The 18751-nt window shown below is 50.9% G+C and overlaps 1 protein-coding gene across 1 annotated transcript in view; it reads right to left on the minus strand.

Moving 5' to 3' along the window:
• TDRD5 (tudor domain containing 5) overlaps positions 1-18751 on the minus strand; it is a 158198-nt gene that overhangs the window by 98705 nt on the left and 40742 nt on the right. Inside the window, exon 4 of the mRNA XM_030208004.1 lies at positions 2727-3226. Within this exon, the coding sequence (XP_030063864.1) occupies positions 2727-3226 (500 nt within the window). The remainder of the gene's footprint in view (positions 1-2726; positions 3227-18751) is intronic.

Raw genomic sequence — 18751 nt, forward strand, 5'->3', positions numbered from 1 at the left:
GCGGGGTGGCACACCAAAATGTGCCCCCTCCCGACCTCGGACTCTGCCCCCTCCCACCATGAGGTCTGGCTATGCCCCTGGTAGGCATATCCCCCTGAGTCACTTGGGGAGTATTGTAAGCCAGCTCTCAGGCTCTTGGACACCATATCACCCTCTCTGATACCAAGGATCAGTGGTCCTCAAGTCAGGGGCTATTTGAGGACCCTGGCAACCTTGGTACTCTTGATACTGTGCGCCGAAGAGGTATGTTGATGTACCCCTGCTACCACCTAGCTTTTGGCATCAGGTGAAGTCGAGAATGAATCCTTCTTCAGGTAAGACTCAAATGATGACTGGTCCTGATGATGGCCTCTATCAGTGTTTGATGTTGAGGGTGAAAGTGAACTCTCTATGCAGATGTAGCTTCAAGACCCATGAAGACCAAAGCCGAAGATGATGAGCTGTACATCTCAGAGCCATAAATATATTTGCATTGTTTCAACCACAAAAGACCTCTTTTGGATATTTGTGAACATAATTTATGAGAGAGATCACGGTCAGGCCCCAGGCACTACTTAAGGTATCTGTAATGGATACAGTCCTACTGCACCATGTGTACTATTTAAAACCCCTGGAGGCTTTTTTTCTGGGGCTTCTTGTCCCTGAAAAATAGCTACTGCAAAATCACATGACTCAATTTTGAAAACTAGCACCCCACCATGGCCTTACATCAGCCGATACAAAAAAAAAAAACCACAACTTGAAAATTATTGAAAACTTAAAACACGAACAGTAAAGTAGTATCAACACAACAGCAATAGGCCATGGGAAAAAAACCCCTTACAAAAAAAGCGTATAATTAGTAAGACCTTTTATAGAGGTTATCTCTGGTGATGAGCATCTGACTGGCTCTGAAGAAAGATGATGTTGTCCTATATGAAAGTGGCAGATAAGAAGTGGTGTGCCTGTGCAGTGGAGCAACTCAAAAGCATTGATTGTATTTTAAGCTGGAAGAGCTTCCTCCTGGTGATGCTGTAAGGACTTGTATCCTGCTTGTCCTTGGAGATACAGGCACCCTCACAGAAGAATGGAGAAAAATAACTGAATATTGAGGATAAATTTTACGACTGAGAGAGAGATATCCTGTCAGTTCTGTGGATAAAACAGGATTAAAGAAGCCTCATGGGAAATATCAGATAGCTTAGCAAAATGTTTCTACTAACTTCAAAAGTTAGGGGAAAATTTCCCACTCTGGCTCTGTCAGATGACATCAACCACTTGTGAAGTCTTACTATTTTGCTTGTACTTAGAGAACAATTAAAATCATTAATGCAAGATAGGGACTGGCAAATAACTGTAAAGCATAAAAGGATCTGAGAGTTATGTATCTGATAACGAAACTTGAGTGTAAGTCAGAAAATCTATCACCATGAAATGATAGTAGTATGGTCACATAGGGGTCGATAATCAAAGCAACTTAACTGACCAGAAACAGCTCCTGGCCAGTTAAATCACTTGTTTGGGGCTAACTGGTCATATTCAGCACACTTAACTGGATAGTGTAGCTGAAAATGTCTATTTTGGGAGCATTCCAGGGGTGGAATCAGCACTTGTATTCAGCACTTAACTAGCCAAGGAAACTGCATAAATAGGACTGCATAAAAGTCAGTCCAGTCATTATGCAGTTCACCATAGCCGGTTAAGTGCTGAATATCGCACTTAACTAGCTATGTATACCCAGAAATTCAATGCCAAAGCCCGGACATGGCCTGAATTTCCAGGGATAATACCGGCAGTGGTCAGCAAAATGCTGATCTCCGCCTGCTGAATATCGGGCCCATAGTTCCTATACTGTGCACAGTTGTAGGTCCAAACACTTCAAGAAGAATTTGCACAAATAAGACAATCTACCGGAATGCAACAAAATATGAAGACATGTTAAAATACAAAGCATTATCTAGCCTACTGAAAACTAAGGATGACCCAATAATTCATACAAAAGAGATATAAAGAGTATGGTGACCAGCTCTTCGTGTCTGCTAAAGAGGGGCTTAAAATGCAGTACAGAAACGTTAGACAAAAATACCTGGGAAGGTCGTCAAAGCACTGGCATAAGAAATCCACACAACTTTTAAGAACATCTGTCTGAACCAGATTAGGTGAAGGGGGGATGTATTCAGAGTTCAACCTCTATCCTTAAATATATATATATATATATATATATATATGCAAATATCTGATGAACATTTAATGTGTATATCCTAAAAACCAGAGCCATTTTCAGTTGTTAGGGACTACCCCTGGAGAACCCCTGCTATTAAAACCCTTTCAGACCTTGTTAACAAAAAGGTGACAAAAACCTTGAGATATCAGCTATTACAATAGCATCCTGACTGTACTACACATCAGGTTTTAACTCAGTATTCATTTATGGTCCTCAAGAGCCACAGATGGTTTTGTAAGATATCCCTAATGAATATGCATGTACGAGAGTTATATACATACTGTACATACAATGGAGATAGATTTACATGTAAATCCATCTTACAAATATTCACTAGGGCATCCAGAAAACCAGAACCATTTGTGGACTGAAAGTGGATACATCTATTTTAACTTGTTGCACTGAAGCAGAATTCCCCTCTAAATCAAGGGGGGGAAAAAAGGATACAAACTTCAAAACGCTGTGAATAAGTTAGATCAGCAGAGGACAGCTGTAACTGTGAGAATGGTGGCTTTCAACTCACCTTCTTTAATCTGCAATCAAAGTACAAATCTACCTCCGATGAAGTTGTCGCTGGGTTCTGTACATCTTCAGGCGAGAGTGGCATCTGCATACAACACACTGCTGCTGTATGTGTCTCTGCATCCTCAGACAATGGTGGCACCCGAACAGGAGACGTCATTGCTGAATAAGTCCATGTATCCTCGGGCAAGGATTGCACTTGCACAGGAGACATTGATGCATGTTTCCCTACATGCTCAGGTGAGGGTGGAACCTGCACAGGGAACGTCACCATCTGCTTCTCTGCATTCTCTGTACAGGGTGTCTGTGCGCATGAAGTCATCCCTATCTTTTTTTGTGTATTCTCAGAAGAAAGTGGCACTTGCACAGGTGGAGTTACTGTTATTTGTTTATGTATGTCTTCAGGAGAAGATGGAACCTCCACTGGCGATATCACGTGAGAAGCCAAAATCTCTGTAGGTCTAGGTGGATTTATTTTAATCAGATCTATAGACGGATTAGCTTTACCAAAATAAATAAGTCAGTCAATTAGAATCATAGAAAGTAAACAAGGAAAAATTAGTTCTTACCTGATAATTTTCTTTCCTTTAGTCCCAAAGGATCAGTCCAGGCTAATTGGTTAAGCCCACAGACAAGCAGGCAGAGATAGAGAGCACCACTAAGGTAAAATTATGTATAATCATACCTGATAATTTTCTTTCCATTAATCATAGCTGATCAATCCATAGACTGGTGGGTTGTGTCCATCTACCAGCAGGTGGAGATAGAGAGCAAACATTTGCCTCCCTATATGTGGTCATGTGCTGCCGGAAACTCCTCAGTATGTCGATATCAAAGCTCCATCCGCAGGACTCAGCACTTAGAGAATTACACCCACGAAGGGACACTCTGCCCAGCTCACCACCGCCGAAACGGGGGAGGGGAATTAACCCAGCTCATCCCCACACAAGTGGGGGAGGGGAATCCGTCCAGCTCATCCCCGCGGAGCGGGGGAGGGACACCACACCCGCCGATGCGGGGGGATCTGGCTTATCCTGCAACCGCAACCGCGGGAGGAGCTGACTGACCCTAACACCGCCGAAGCGGGAGGGGTACAAAGCTGCCCTACAGCCGCACGAAGCGGGAGGGAGTGCCGGCAGAATTTTAAGTCTCAATCCAGCCCCGTAAAACGGAGGGGAGAGGAATGCAGCAGCTCACTGTAACACAAACTCGTCTTAACTCTTGAAGAATCCAAGTGAAAAAACTTGAACACGAAGTCTTTCTGAAGTAACTGAAGACTAAACTTGAACCTGAAATGCAACCAGAATAAAAACAGTACAAATATCTGGGAGGGGCTATGGATTGATCAGCTATGATTAATGGAAAGAAAATTATCAGGTATGATTATACATAATTTTACCTTCCATATCATCAAGCTGATCAATCCATAGACTGGTGGGATGTACCGAAGCAGTACTCACCCAGGGCGGGACATTGAAATCCCTGACCTCAACACTGAAGCTCCAAACCGGGCCTCCGCCCGTGCAGCCACAGTCAAACGGTAATGCTTGGAGAATGTATGAGCCGAAGCCCAAGTTGCCACCTTGCATATCTCTTCCAAGGAGACGGATCCGGCCTCTGCCATCGAGGCTGCCTGAGCTCTCGTGGAGTGAGCCTTCAGCTGGATAGGCGGCACCTTCCCCGCGGCCACATAAGCCGCTGCAATGGCTTCCTTGACCCATCTTGCCACTGTAGGCATAGCAGCCTGCAGACCCTTACGAGGACCTGCAAACAGGACAAACAGATGATCCGATTTCCGGAAATCATTGGTCACTTCCAAGTATCTGATGATGACTCGTCTCACATCCAGATATTTAAGAGCAGAGTACTCCTCTGGGTAGTCCTCCCTACGAAAGGAAGGGAGACAGAGCTGCTGATTCACATGGAAGCGAGAAACAATCTTGGGCAGGAAGGAAGGCACTGTGCGAATAGTCACTCCTGCCTCAGTGAACTGCAGAAAAGGCTCTCGACATGAGAGCGCCTGGAGCTCGGAAACTCTTCTGGCTGAAGTGATAGCCACCAAAAAGACTGCTTTCAACGTCAGGTCTTTCAGAGATGCCCTCGCCAAGGGTTCAAAAGGCGGCTTCTGCAATGCTCTTAGCACCAGGTTGAGATTCCACGCAGGCACCACTGAGTGCAGAGGAGGGCGCAGGTGATTAACTCCCTTGAGAAAGCGCACCACATCTGGCTGCGAAGCCAGGGAAGCACCCTTCAGGCGGCCCCTGAAGCAACCCAGAGCTGCTACCTGGACTTTAAGGGAACTGAGCGACAGGCCTTTCTCCAGACCTTCTTGCAGGAACGCCAACACTGAAGAAATTGGAGCAGTGAAGGGAGAAAGTGAGCCTGCTTCACACCACGCTGCAAAGATACGCCAAACCCTGGCGTAAGCAGTAGAAGTAGAGCGCTTCCTCGCTCTCAGCATAGTGGCGATGACCTTGTCTGAGAAGCCCTTCTTCCTCAGACGCTGCCGCTCAATAGCCAGGCCGTAAGACCAAAGGGGGAGGGATCCTCCATCACCACGGGACCCTGATGCAACAGGCCCTGCTCCACTGGCAGCCGCAGAGGATCGTCGACTGAGAGCCTGATCAAGTCCGCATACCAGGGACGTCTGGGCCAATCCGGACTCACCAGGATTACCCTGCCGGGATGCTTTGCCACCCGGTCTAGCACCCTGCCCAACATGGGCCAGGGCGGGAACACATAGAGAAGCTCTTGTGTCGGCCACTGTTGGAGAAGAGCATCTACTCCCAGGGATCGAGGGTCCCGTCCTCTGCTGAAAAAGCGCGGCACTTGGCAATTGGCCGATGACGCCATCAGATCTAGGCTCGGCTGGCCCCAGCGCTTCGTGATGTCCAAGAACGCCTGAGCAGATAGCTGCCACTCTCCGGGCTCCAAGGTATGGCGACTGAGAAAGTCCGCCTTGACATTCATGACTCCGGCAATGTGGGCCGCTGAAAGCTGCTCCAGGTTCGCTTCCGCCCACTGGCAAAGATTCATAGCCTCCTTGGCTAGAGGGGCGCTCTTGGTACCTCCCTGGCGGTTGACATAGGCCACAGCCGTGGCATTGTCCGACAGGACCCGTACAGGCTTCAACACCAGTACCGGGATGAACTCCAAAAGCGCCAACCGAATGGCTCTGAGTTCCAGGAGGTTGATAGACCACTTTGCCTCTGCAGGAGACCAGAGCCCCTGCGCTGTCCTTCCCAACCAGTGGGCTCCCCAGCCCGACAACGAGGCGTCCGTCGTGACGACAATCCACTCTGGGGTCACCAGAGGCATTCCCGCAGACAACTTGTCTGTCTGCATCCACCAGCTCAGCGCCTTGCGCACTGCTGGGTCCAAGGGAAGGCGCACAGCATAATCCTCCGACATCGGAGTCCAGCGCTGCAGCAAAGAGTGTTGAAGTGATCTCATATGAGCCCTGGCCCAGGGCACAACTTCCATCGTGGCCGTCATAGAGCCCAGCAGCTGCACATAGTCCCAAGCCCGAAGGGGAGAGGCTACTAGGAACTGGTCCACCTGAGCCTGAAGTTTGACAATCCGATTGTCTGACAGGAAAACTCTGCCCACTTGGGTGTCGAATCGAACTCCCAGGTACTCCAGGGACTGAGTCGGGCGCAGCTGGCTTTTCTCCCAGTTGATGATCCATCCCAGGGAGCTCAAAAGAGCAACTACCCGGTCCACAGCTTTGCCGCACTCTGCATAAGAGGGGGCTCGGATCAACCAGTCGTCCAGATAAGGATGGACTTGTACCCCTTCCTTTCGTAGGAAGGCCGCGATGACCACCATTACTTTGGAAAAGGTCCGCGGAGCAGTAGCCAACCCGAAAGGGAGGGCTCTGAACTGGAAGTGTCGTCCCAGGACTGCAAAACGCAGAAAGCGTTGATGAGGAGGCCAGATGGGAATATGCAGGTACGCTTCCTTGATGTCCAAGGATGCCAGGAACTCTCCTGCCTTCACTGCCGCTATAACAGAGCGGAGAGTCTCCATGCGAAAGTGCCGCACTTTCAAGGCCCGATTGACCCCTTTGAGGTCGAGGATAGGCCGGACAGAACCTCCTTTCTTTGGTACCACAAAGTAAATGGAGTAACGTCCCTTGCCAAGCTGACTTTCTGGCACCGGAACGACCGCGCCCAGGCGGATCAGATTGTCCAAGGTCTGCTGCACTGCCACAGCTTTGACCGGAGACTTGCAGGGAGAGAGTACAAACCCGTCTTTTAAGGGTCGACAGAACTCTAGTTTGTAGCCGTCTCTGATGACTTCCAGCACCCACGCGTCTGAAGTTATTGTGGTCCACTCGCCCAGAAACGAGGACAGCCGTCCTCCAATCTGCACTGGGGCGTGGACCAAGACCCCGTCATTGGGTACGAGACCCTGGGGGAGGACCGGAGGGAGCACCTCCGGGACGGCGGTCTCTGCGAAAGGAATGCTGCTTGGGGGAGAAATTCCTCTTGAAGGAAGAGGGGGCAGAGGAACCCGACTTGCCCGGGCGGTACCGACGGGCTTCCTGCAACCGTCCTCTGGAGGTACCGGGACGAGAACTAGCCCGAGCCCTGACCTCTGGTAATTTCTTGCCCTTAGACGTGCCGAGATCGGTCACGATTTTGTCCAGCTCGACCCCAAAGAGCAGCTTGCCTTTAAAAGGCAACCTAGCCAGGCGGGATTTAGAGGCGTGGTCAGCAGACCAATGTTTCAGCCAAAGCCACCACCGCGCAGAGATTGTCTGAGCCATGCCTTTCGCTGAGGCCCTCAAGACATCATACAGCAAGTCTGCCAAATAGGCTAAGCCCGATTCCAGGGCCGGCCAATCAGCCCTCAAGGAATGATCCGAGGGGGAAGCCCGCTGCACCATAGTCAGGCACGCCCTGGCCACATAGGAGCCGCAAACTGAGGCCTGCAAACTTAAAGCAGCCGCCTCAAAGGACGACCTTAAGGCCGCCTCCAATCTTCTGTCTTGGGCGTCCTTTAGGGCCGTGCCACCTTCCACCGGCAACGCCGTTTTCTTAGTCACCGCAGTGATTAAAGAATCCACGGTAGGCCACAGAAAGGCCTCACGTTCACTCACAGCCAAAGGATAGAGGCGGGACATAGCCCTAGCCACTTTAAGGCTCGCTTCTGGGACATCCCATTGAGCCGAAATTAGGGTGTGCATGGCATCATGCACGTGGAAGGTTCTAGGCGGGCGCTTCGTCCCCAGCATAATGGCAGAGCCAACAGGGGCTGAGGGAGAGAGACGTCCTCCGGAGAGGAAATCTTCAAAGTGTCCATGGCCTGTAACAACAGGTTGGGCAAATCCCCTGGGCTAAAAAGCCGCGCTGAAGAGGGGTCATCCGCTCCATCCGAGCGGGGATCCGTCTCCTCCAAGGAATCCGCAAAGGACCGTTGGGAGATCTCAGACACGCTGCCCTCATCTACATCGGAGGAGACAAATTCCTCCAAGGCCTGGGAATCAACCCGAGGGCGTTTACCTCTGGGAACCTCAACCTCTTTACCAGACGAGGGAGCAGGGGCAGCGTTTTGCATGAGGAAAGCCTGATGCAGCAGCAAAACAAACTCGGGGGAGAAACCCCCCAGACTGTGCACTTCCGCAGCCTGGGCAACAGCCCTAGACGCACCCTCAACCGGCGCTCGCAAGAGCGGGGGAGAGACATGCTGCGCATCCAAAATGGCGTCCGGCGCGACACTCCGCGAAGGAGCCGCACGGGAAGAACGGCGCTTAACTTTAGCCGCTTTTGTGCCGTCGCCCAAATTAAGGGCGTTCATGGCATTAATGTCTCCAACCTCAAGGGCGGCCCACGAAGAAGCCGTCCGAGCCGCGTGGCCGGCCAAGATGGCGGAGGCGAGGAGCGGGGGATGGGCGTTTATGGCGGGGAAAACCGCCACGCCGGAGGAAGGACCGGGACATTCATCGGTCACGAAACTGTCACCCAACAAGGGCGAATCAGGCTGTAAGACCCCCGCATCCCCTCTAGAAGCGCTCAAGCGATCCGGGGAGCGATCCGGGGAGCGACCCTTTGCGCCCTTGCCCTCCGACGCCATATGCCACGAGGAGAAGAATCGGGGAACCCCCTGCCCGCTATAAAAAGGTAAAAATTACCTGCTGTCCGCTCCGAGCTGTAACGAACTGGTGTCCCAGTGAGTAGCTGCAATGAACGTTTAAATAAACGTCGAAATAAACGCCTTTAAGGACGTTTAAAATTTTTTTTTTTTTTTTTTTTTTTTTTAACGGAGCCAGCGGGAGGGGGGAGAAAAGGAGGGACCTGGCACCACCAGGTTTGCACTTGCTCAAAAGAGCCCTCAACCCCAGGCACTCAACAAAACCTAAAAATTAGGCTTGGAGGCCTAGCCAGAGCTGCTGCTGTGTGACCACCACCTGCTGAGATAGAGAACATACTGGGGAGTTTCCGGCAGCACATGACCACATATAGGGAGGCAAATGTTTGCTCTCTATCTCCACCTGCTGGTAGATGGACACAACCCACCAGTCTATGGATTGATCAGCTTGATGATATGGAATTTGTGCTATATCTAGTTCCGTGCAGTTAGCTTTAGCCAGTAATTGATACAAATAGAAATTAGAAGTAATAAATGCCTCCCTCCTTTACCAACTGAAGAAATTCATACAGGACGTCAAAATTGTGCCTGAGAACAAACAACCCAGAACTATGTATAAAACACAGCAAGATACTACAGGGTGAATCCTGGACTGATCCTTTGGGACTAAAGGACAGAAAATTATCAGGTAAGAACTAATTTTTTCAAGGGATCAGTCCAGACTAATGGGATGTAGAAAAGCAATAATTAAGTAAGGTAGGAGAGAAACACTCCCATGGACAGCATCTTAGTGCCAAAGGAAGGCTCTGCTTTTGCACCCATAGTGTTTTGCACCTATAGTGTTTCTCAAAGGTATGAGAAGAAGCCCGCGTACCCAAGCAACAAATTTCTTCCAACGAAAGAACTTGAGATTCCACAAGGACGTAGCAAGAGAGCACAAAGAATTAACATTCAATAGAGCAGCCTTCCCAGCAGTTTCGGCTACCTTACATTCGTTACAAGTTTCTGTAAGAATTACTTTTAAAATATTGTGTCTGGTATTCAAAGCTTTTAGAATGGGAGCTCCAGTGCTTTTTTTGTGCCGGTACGCAATGGTACAGCGTACCGGCACCTTTTTCTCCTCCTGTCCTCCCCTCCCATTATTTCCAGCGATTCTCCGCCTCTCCCCTGCCCTCCCATCGACGTGCAGCGATTTTCCGTCCCTCTCCTGCCCTCACCTCTCCCATATCCAGCGATTCTTCGTCCCCCAGCCGTCCTCTTTCACTGCCTGCCAGCCAGCGTCGGACTCAGAGGTGAACGGTGCAGGCAGCGATTGGCTGGCAGCGTCGTAGCTTCCCTCTGCAAGTCCCGCCTACAATTTCCTGTTTACGCATAGGCGGGACTTGCAGAGGGAAGCTACGATGCTGCCAGCCAATCGCTGCCTGCACCGTTCGCCTCTGAGTCCGACGCTGGCTGGCAGGCAGTGAAAGAGGACGGCAGGGGAGAGAGAATTGCTGGACCTGGGATGGGAGGGAAGGGCAAGGGAGAGAGAATTGCTGGACATGGGAAGGGCAGGGGAGAGAGAATTGCTGGACATGGAGGGGAGAGAGGAGAATCGCTGGACGGGGAGGGGAGGACAGGGATGAGAGAATTGCTGGACATGGAAGGGAGGGCAGGGAAGAGAGAATTGCTGGACATGGAGGGGAGAGAGGAGAATCGCTGGACGGGGAGGGGAGGACAGGGATGAGAGAATTGCTGGACATGGAGGGGAGGGCAGGGAAGAGAGAATTGCTGGACATGGAGGGGAGAGAGGAGAATCGCTGGACGGGGAGGGGAGGACAGGGAAGAGAGAATTGCTGGACATGGAGGGGAGAGAGGAGAATCGCTGGACAGGGAGGGGAGGACAGGGAAGAGAGAATTGCTGGACATGGATGAGAGGGGAGAGAGGAGAAATGCTAGAAATGGATGGAGAGGAGAGCAGGAGATAGAGGAGAATTGCTGGACATGGATGGATGGAGGAGTTGGCTAGGAGAGAGGAGAAATGCTGACTTGGATGGAGGAGAGGGGAGAGAGAATTATTGCTTTATATGGATACAGAGGAGGGAAGAGAGATGAGAAGTGCTGGACATGGATGGAGGGGAGGAGAGAGGAGAAGTGCTGGACATGAATGGAGGAGAGGAAAGAAAAAAGAAGATGCACATGGATGGAGATGAGGGAAAGGGAAGAGGAGAAAAACTGCACATGGATGGAGAAAATAGGCAAAAGATGGATCCATGTTATACCTCCTCCAGTCAATTCCATGGAGGAGGACCCAGCTTTTACTTATGGATGCAGGGCAACAAAAGAAGAAGAAAGGAGGAAAGTAAAGAAATAAATGGAAAGGAAGCCCTGGAAATGGAGTTAAGAGAACAGATAGAGAGCAGCAGAATCAGAGACTGGGACCAATATGGATAGAAAAACAAAGTCACCAGACAACAAAGGTAGAAAAAAATCATTTTATTTTAATTTTAGTGTTTGGAATTTGTCTTATTTTGCACTGGGTATACTGGAGCTGTAACAGCTTACAGAAATTATTTATAATGAAAAAAATCACATTATTTTTTCTCCTATACTAGTATAATTGTTATGATTCTGCCGGTTTGGCTGAGGGGGAGGGGGGACGTCTCTTCTGATTGGCTGCCAGGGGTTGTGCGGTGGTGGGTCGGTCTCCCCTTGGCCTGGGTCGGCGCCTTGCTGGCCTCGGCCAGGGCCCAAGGGCTCACGACCAACCCAACGGATTACAGAACGCAAAAGCCATGAGCTCGACCGATCCATCCCCCATGCAGCTGCTCCAGCAATTGCATGCTCAGCTACAACAGGTATCGGGAGTCGTGAACGCACTGTCTCAACGGGTAGACTCGCTGTCACGGGGGCTGCGGAGGTCCCGCCAGCAGCTACTCCGCCTAGTTCCCACGCATGTGGCCGAGGGATTCGGGTGGCTACGCCCCCGAGGTACGAGGGCGACAGTAAGACCTGCCGGGGGTTCCTCAATCAATGCCAAATTGTCTTCGAGTTGCAGGCCCGGGATTTTCCTTCGGATCGGGCGAAGGTGGCTTATATTATCTTTCTACTGGCAGGCCCCGCTCTGGCCTGGGCCTCGCCCTTATGGGAGAAGAAGGATCCCCTCCTGGATAATTTGGCAGAGTTTTTGAAACAATTTCGGCTCATCTTTGAGGAACCCGGGAAGCCCTCCTCGGCGGCGACTCAGCTGTTGAACCTACATCAGGGGCGACTCTCTCTGGGTGAGTACGCCATCCAGTTTCGGACTTTGGCCGCAGAGCTAGGTTGGGATAACCCAAGCCTGACTGCGGTATTTTGGCATGGTGTCTCGGCCAACATTAAGGACGAACTCACAGGCCGGGAGCTGCCCTCAGATCTGAATGACCTCATCCGTCTCTGTACCCAGGTGGACATCCGGTTCAGGGAGCAGGCCTGTGAACGTCGCGCTGGTCAGCAGGTTGCAGGGGCTAACTCGAGGAGCTCGCACAAGAGCCCTGCTTCCCCGTCGCTGGGTGTGCCCGATGGGTCTGAACCTATGCAGGTTGACCGGGCGGCCCAGGAGAGACAGCGGAGACGCTCTAAGGGGCTGTGCCTGCATTGTGGAGTGAAAGGGCACTTTGTCCGTGAGTGCCCGAAGAGAAAGAAGTCGGGAAACCAGCAGCCCTGATACCGGCTAGGGAGACCGGGTCAGGGCCAAAGTCCTTCTCCCCTTGGATGCAGGTTTTGGTGCCAGTTCTACTGGCGATTAAGGATACCCCTTGTTTTGAGGCGCTAGTTGACTCGGGGGCGGGAGGCAACTTTATCAGCGCGGACCTGGTGCGGGTTCATCAAATTCCTACGATGGAGTTACCTCAGCCCATCACCATCTCAGCGGCTTGGGGACTGGTTCGGGGAGTTCTCCGCTCCAGAACCGTGCCTATGACCATACGGGTAGGAGTCTTACACAAAGAAGTTATCTCCTTCTACGTCCTTCCGGCGGCCACTGAGGCCATAATCCTGGGATTACCCTGGCTTCGCCTGCATAACCCTTGCATTGATTGGGCCCGGGGTGAATTGACGGCGTGGGGCCCGGGCTGCCAGAAGGTCTGTTTGGATAAGGTCTCGCCAGCCCCAGTGACGCTTCCTTTGGATCGAGCCAATGTTATGTTACTGGGGCCCTACAGATCCTTTGGAGATGTTTTTTCCAAACAGCAAGCAGAGATTCTGCCTCCTCATCGCTCCTATGACTGTGCCATAGAGCTACTACCTGGCACTGAACCTCCCCGTGGCCGCGTATACCCCCTATCCCGGCCAGAGACGGAAGCCATGTCCCAGTATATTCGAGAGAACCTAGCTCGAGGCTTCATCCGGCCCTCTAAATCACCCGCGGGGGCTGGATTCTTCTTCGTGGAGAAGAAGGATGGGGGGGTTGCGCCCCTGTATTGACTACAGGGGACTCAATGCCATCACGCGGAAGGACAAATACCCCCTTCCCTTGATTTCTGAGATGTTTGACCACCTCCAGGGGGCCCAGATCTTCTCCAAGCTCGATCTCAGGGGGGCCTACAACCTTGTGCGGATCAAGGAGGGGGATGAGTGGAAGACGGCGTTTAACACCCGCGACGGGCATTACGAATATCTGGTAATGCCCTTTGGACTTGCTAATGCTCCAGCCGTCTTCCAAGCCTTCATGAATGACATCTTCAGGGATCTCCTGTATAAGTTTGTGATGGTCTACTTGGACGATATTTTGATTTTTTCAAGGGCTGAGGAAGAGCACCAGGAGCACCTGAAGACCGTATTGCAGCGGTTGAGGGAGAACCACCTCTATGTGAAATTGGAAAAATGTGAATTCCATCGCTCCGAACTGCTCTTCCTGGGGTACATCATTTCTAACCACGGGCTGCGTATGGACCCCAGTAAGCTGACAGCCATCCTGCACTGGCAGCAACCGTAAGGCTCTACAGCGCTTCTTAGGTTTTGCCAACTACTATAGGCAGTTTATTTGGAATTACTCGTCCCTGACTGCCCCTCTTACTGCCTTGACTAAGAAGAACGCTGACGCTCGCAACTGGTCGCCTGAGGCGTGTCAGGCCTTTGAGAATCTGAAACAGGCATTTGTTGGAGCTCCAGTGTTGCGCCATCCCAACCCGACAAATAAATTTTTCGTGGAAGTGGATGCATCATCGGTTGGCGTAGGAGCAGTGCTGTCCCAGGCCCACCCCAGTGGGAAACTTCTCCCATGTGCATTCTTCTCTAAAAAGCATACCCCTGCCGAGAAGAATTATGCCATCGGGGATCAGGAGCTATTAGCCATTAAATTGGCCCTGGAAGAATGGCGTCATCTGCTGGAAGGGGCGCAGGAGCCCTTCACGGTGTTCACGGACCATAAAAACCTGACTTATTTACGAGAAGCGAGAAGGCTGAATCCTCGCCAGGCCCGGTGGGCACTATTCTTCTCCCGCTTTGATTTCATTCTGACCTATCGTCCAGCGGAGAAGAACATCAAGGCAGATGCCCTCTCCAGGTCCATGGAGGCTGACCTGGAGGAAGAACCCCTGCAGTATGTAATTAAACCTGATGTCATTGTGCCCGCGATGACGCTAGCAGTACCTGCAGGTATGACCTTTGTGCCACCCCGGCTGAGAGAAAAGACACTCCAATGGGGGCATGCCTCTCGAATGGCAGGACATCCCGGGATCCTGGGAACCAAGCGGTTCATCTCCCAGCAGTATTGGTGGCCTTCACTTGATCGGGATGTGCAGGAGTTTGTGGCTGCGTGTCCTGAGTGCGCCCAGCATAAGGCTGACTGTCGGAGACCCCAGGGGTTGCTGATGCCTTTACCGGTACCTGAGAGACCGTGGACCCACATTGCCATGGACTTTGTTACGGATCTGCCTAACTCTGAAGGGCACACAGTTGTCTTGGTAGTGGTGGACCGGTTTTCTAAAATGACCCACTTCATACCCATGCCTACCCTTCCTTCGGCGGTGAAGCTGGCACAGTATTTCATCAGCTGTATTTTTCGTCTCCATGGTCTGCCAGAATCTATTACCTCTGATCGAGGAGTACAGTTTGTCTCAAAGTTCTGGAGAGCCCTGAATCGGGCCCTTGAAGTAAAGCTGAACTTTTCGTCGGGATATCACCCACAATCCAATGGCCAAACAGAACGAGTGAACCAATGCTTGAAGCAGTTCCTACGGATGTAAGTCAATGAGCACCACAACAACTGGAGTCAGCTGCTGCCTTGGGCAGAATTCGCTCATAACAACCGAGTGAGCTCGGCCACGGGCGCGTCGCCCTTTTACATCGTATATGGACGACACCCGCGGATACCAGCCCCCTTGAAAACCAACTTGGATGTCCCGGCAGCGGTTGATGCGGTGACCTCGCTCCAAGCAATTTGGTCATCAGTTCAGAAAGCGCTGCGAGTGACCTCCACTCGTATGAAACGCCAAGCGGATCGGTCTCGCAGAGTGGAACCGCACTTCCAGCCTGGCGACTTGGTGTGGTTGTCCACGCGTAATCTTCGTCTGAAGATTCCCTCCTCCCGCTTTGCACCTCGATTTGTGGGCCCTTATCCCATTGTGAGGCAAGTGAATCGGGTCTGTTATCAGCTAAAGTTACCACCTACATTACGGGTACATAACACCTTTCATGTATCCTTGCTGAAGCCTGTGATTCTGAGAAAAGGGGCTTTGCCCGCGTTGCCTGCTAGTCCAGCCATCTCAGCCTCCCAGGGGGAATACGAAGTCCGGGATGTCTTGGATGCAAGGCGCTTCCGGGGACATCTCCAGTATCTCATTGCGTGGATGGGATATGGACCGGCAGACAATTCCTGGGAGGACGCTACTCATGTCCACGCGCCAATCCTAGTCAGACGGTTCCATCGCCTTTTCCCTCACAAACCTAAACCTCGTGGACGGGGTAGGGGGGGCCCTTGAAGGGGGGGTGATGTTATGATTCTGCCGGTTTGGCTGAGGGGGAGGGGGGACGTCTCTTCTGATTGGCTGCCAGGGGTTGTGCTGACGTCAGGGGATAGTACTTTAGCCTGCAGCTGAAGAGTTTCTCTGCTTTTGCGTTACTTATCTGGTGGTAACAGGAAAGCCTGATAGGTTTCTCTCAGAACGTGCTCTAGGTTCTGACAGGGATCTGTGTTGATTTACAGTATTCTTTTCCTTCCCTCTGGGTTAGCTGCTGCTGTGTGTGTGTGTGTGTGCTAGCTCTGTAATCAGGGTCAGCTGCTCGTTTGTTTAGTGGGGGCTGGGCATTGCTCAGCCTCTGGGGCTCTGGGCTGAGTGAGAGAGTTCTCCTTTGTTTGTTTGTTTTAAGGATTTCTCTTCCCAGTGTCCTGGCCTGCTGGCTCAGTGAGTTTAACCCTTTGTGTACTGTGTGTATTGTATTCCTGCCTCTGCCAGTGTGTTTGTTTGGATGGGCCCCACTCCCTCTCAGGAGGGGAAGCATTCTCTCTGATTGTTTGTTGATTTATGGCACTCTCTCTCTGCTGGCTCTACAAGCTTAACCCTTTATGTTCTGTGTGCCTCTGTCTACAGTGGGTTTGAGGCAAAGGCTTTCTGCCTTCCTTTGTGTTTGGTTCCTCTGGCTTCTGCCTGGGGCTCCTACCCTGGTGGGGAGGGGGTTGCTGTGTTAGTTCCCCTGTCCTGCGCTAATCCCCTGCGTGGGCGTGGCCCGCTCTGGTCCTTTGTTTCCCCCTCTGCCCTATTGCTGGTGTTCAGCGCGTGTCTGGCATCTTGGGGCCCTCTGGGTTCTTTCACCCCTCCCTGTGTGTGATTGGGTTCCAGTTCAGCCGTGAGGCTCGCACGAGTGGCTCTGTCTGCGTGGGTTCCGGTTCGGCCGCGAGGCCCGCCTGTATGCCTATTTCCCTTCTTCCTGAGGGACTGGGGGGAGGGGTAGCTTAGGGGGTATTGTGTAGCTGGGGTGTGCGGTGGTGGGTCGGTCTCCCCTTGGCCTGGGTCGGCGCCCTGCTGGCCTCGGCCAGGGCCCAAGGGCTCACGACCAACCCAACGGATTACAATAATATTTTCAATGATGTCTGTTTATATGCGCCATGGCTGGTATAAGGGGTGTGGCTAATGTGGGTGTGGCTATGATAGGGGCGGTGCCATATGTGGTGACCCCGCCCACAATGAGTACTGGCACCTTTTTTTCTACAAAGAAAAGCACTGGGGAGCTCCAAAGTATTTATCTGATATGATTAAGAGGTATATGCCTACAAAACAGCAACAGTCATCCCAGCAAACTTTGTTGGCACACCCTCCATTGATTTTAGTTAAACTGTCAACAACACAGAGTCATGTTTTTTGCTACTCTGGTCCCTACTTGTGGGATTCTTTGCCAGAAGAAATTAGAAGCATTAATAATTATTTAATGTTTCATAAAGTTCTAAAGACTTGGCTTTTCAGAGTTCTTACGGACAGCTGTGAATATACTGCTCAGTGTTTAACACTATTATATTTTATTGATTTCTGTGTTTATATATTATTTTTATTTTTTACTTATGTAATTGTATTTTATTAATTCTGTGAACCGCTTTGATGCATTTGTGTAAATGTGGTATATCAAGTCAATAAACCAAATCCACTGCTAAAATAGTGTCCTTAAGCCAGTGCTCCACCGTGGGTTTAGAAGCCTGCAGGCCTTTCCTAGGGCCTGAGAACAAACAGATGGAACACTGGAAATTACTAGTAGCCTTCAAATACTGCATAAGAGACTATTTCACATCCAGAAAATATAGGGAGGTGTAGTTCGCATCATAGTCCTCCCTCTGAAAAGATGGGAGGAAAATCAACTGATTGAGGTGAAAAGATGAGACCACTTTCAGAAGAAAGGACGTAACCATGCGTATGGACACACCCATCTGCAAAATCTGCAGAAAGGGGTCTCTGCAAGATAATGCCAGGAGCTCAGAAACCCTTCTAGCCAAAGAAACAGCTACCAGGAAAATAGTTTTCAAAATGTCAGGTCTGAGACAAAGGTTCAGGGAGCTCTCTGCAAAGCTTTGAGCACCAAATTAAGATCCCATGGAGGACAAGAACTGTGCAAACGGGGATGGAAATGAGTTACCCCTCGCAGAAAACGTACCACGTCAGGATGAGCCGCAACTGAAGTGCATTGCGCATGCCCCCTGTAACAAGCCAAGGCTGCTACCCGAACTTTCAAAGAGGTCAGGGCTAAACCGTGCTTTAAACCGTCCTGAAGAAATTTGGAAGGGTGTGTTTGAGGGGGGGGTATAAGAGAACAACACTTGAATCTTTTTGTTCTCCATCTTAGATGGTTCATTATGAGGTTAGGTAGGTCTGGGGGATTTTCTATCATTGTTCAAATATCTTGTTCCTGCTTGGATTTGTCTGCATATGTTCCTTAATAAAAATAGATACATTCTGAACTGTCCTGAAGGACAAAATGTCCAGTAATGAAGCCTGTGCGGGGTGGGCACCTTGCTGCTTCAGCCAGCTCTCAAAGGTTCTCCAAACCCTGGCATAGGCTGTAGACATGGATCTCTTCCGAGCCTGCAGCAAGGTAGCTACAACATCCCCACATATCCTTTCTTCCAGAGACGAGCCCTTTCAACAGCCAGGCCCATAAAACCAAAGCATATTCAATAAAGGTCCCTTGGACAGGGAAGGCATAAGGGGGGGGGGGGGGGGGGGCGGCTATCTGTACATGGAACAGATCTGCATACCACGGATGCCTGGGCCAGTGTGGTGCCACTAGAATTACCTGACCCAGATGTAGGGCTTTGCGTCTGAGAGTTCTGCCCATCACTGGCCAAGGTGGAAACATAAAGCAGCACTGCCGCTGGCCAAGGCTGAACTCGAGTATCCACTCCCCAAGATCCTCCCTTTGGTGACTGAAAAAAAGGCACGGGTCTGCGCACTGTCCCTGGTCACCATCAGATCCAGGGTGGGAAAGCCC

The sequence above is a fragment of the Microcaecilia unicolor genome, chromosome 6 (genome assembly GCF_901765095.1).
Source record: "Microcaecilia unicolor chromosome 6, aMicUni1.1, whole genome shotgun sequence".
In the NCBI taxonomy this organism is placed as follows: Eukaryota; Metazoa; Chordata; class Amphibia; order Gymnophiona; family Siphonopidae; genus Microcaecilia; species Microcaecilia unicolor.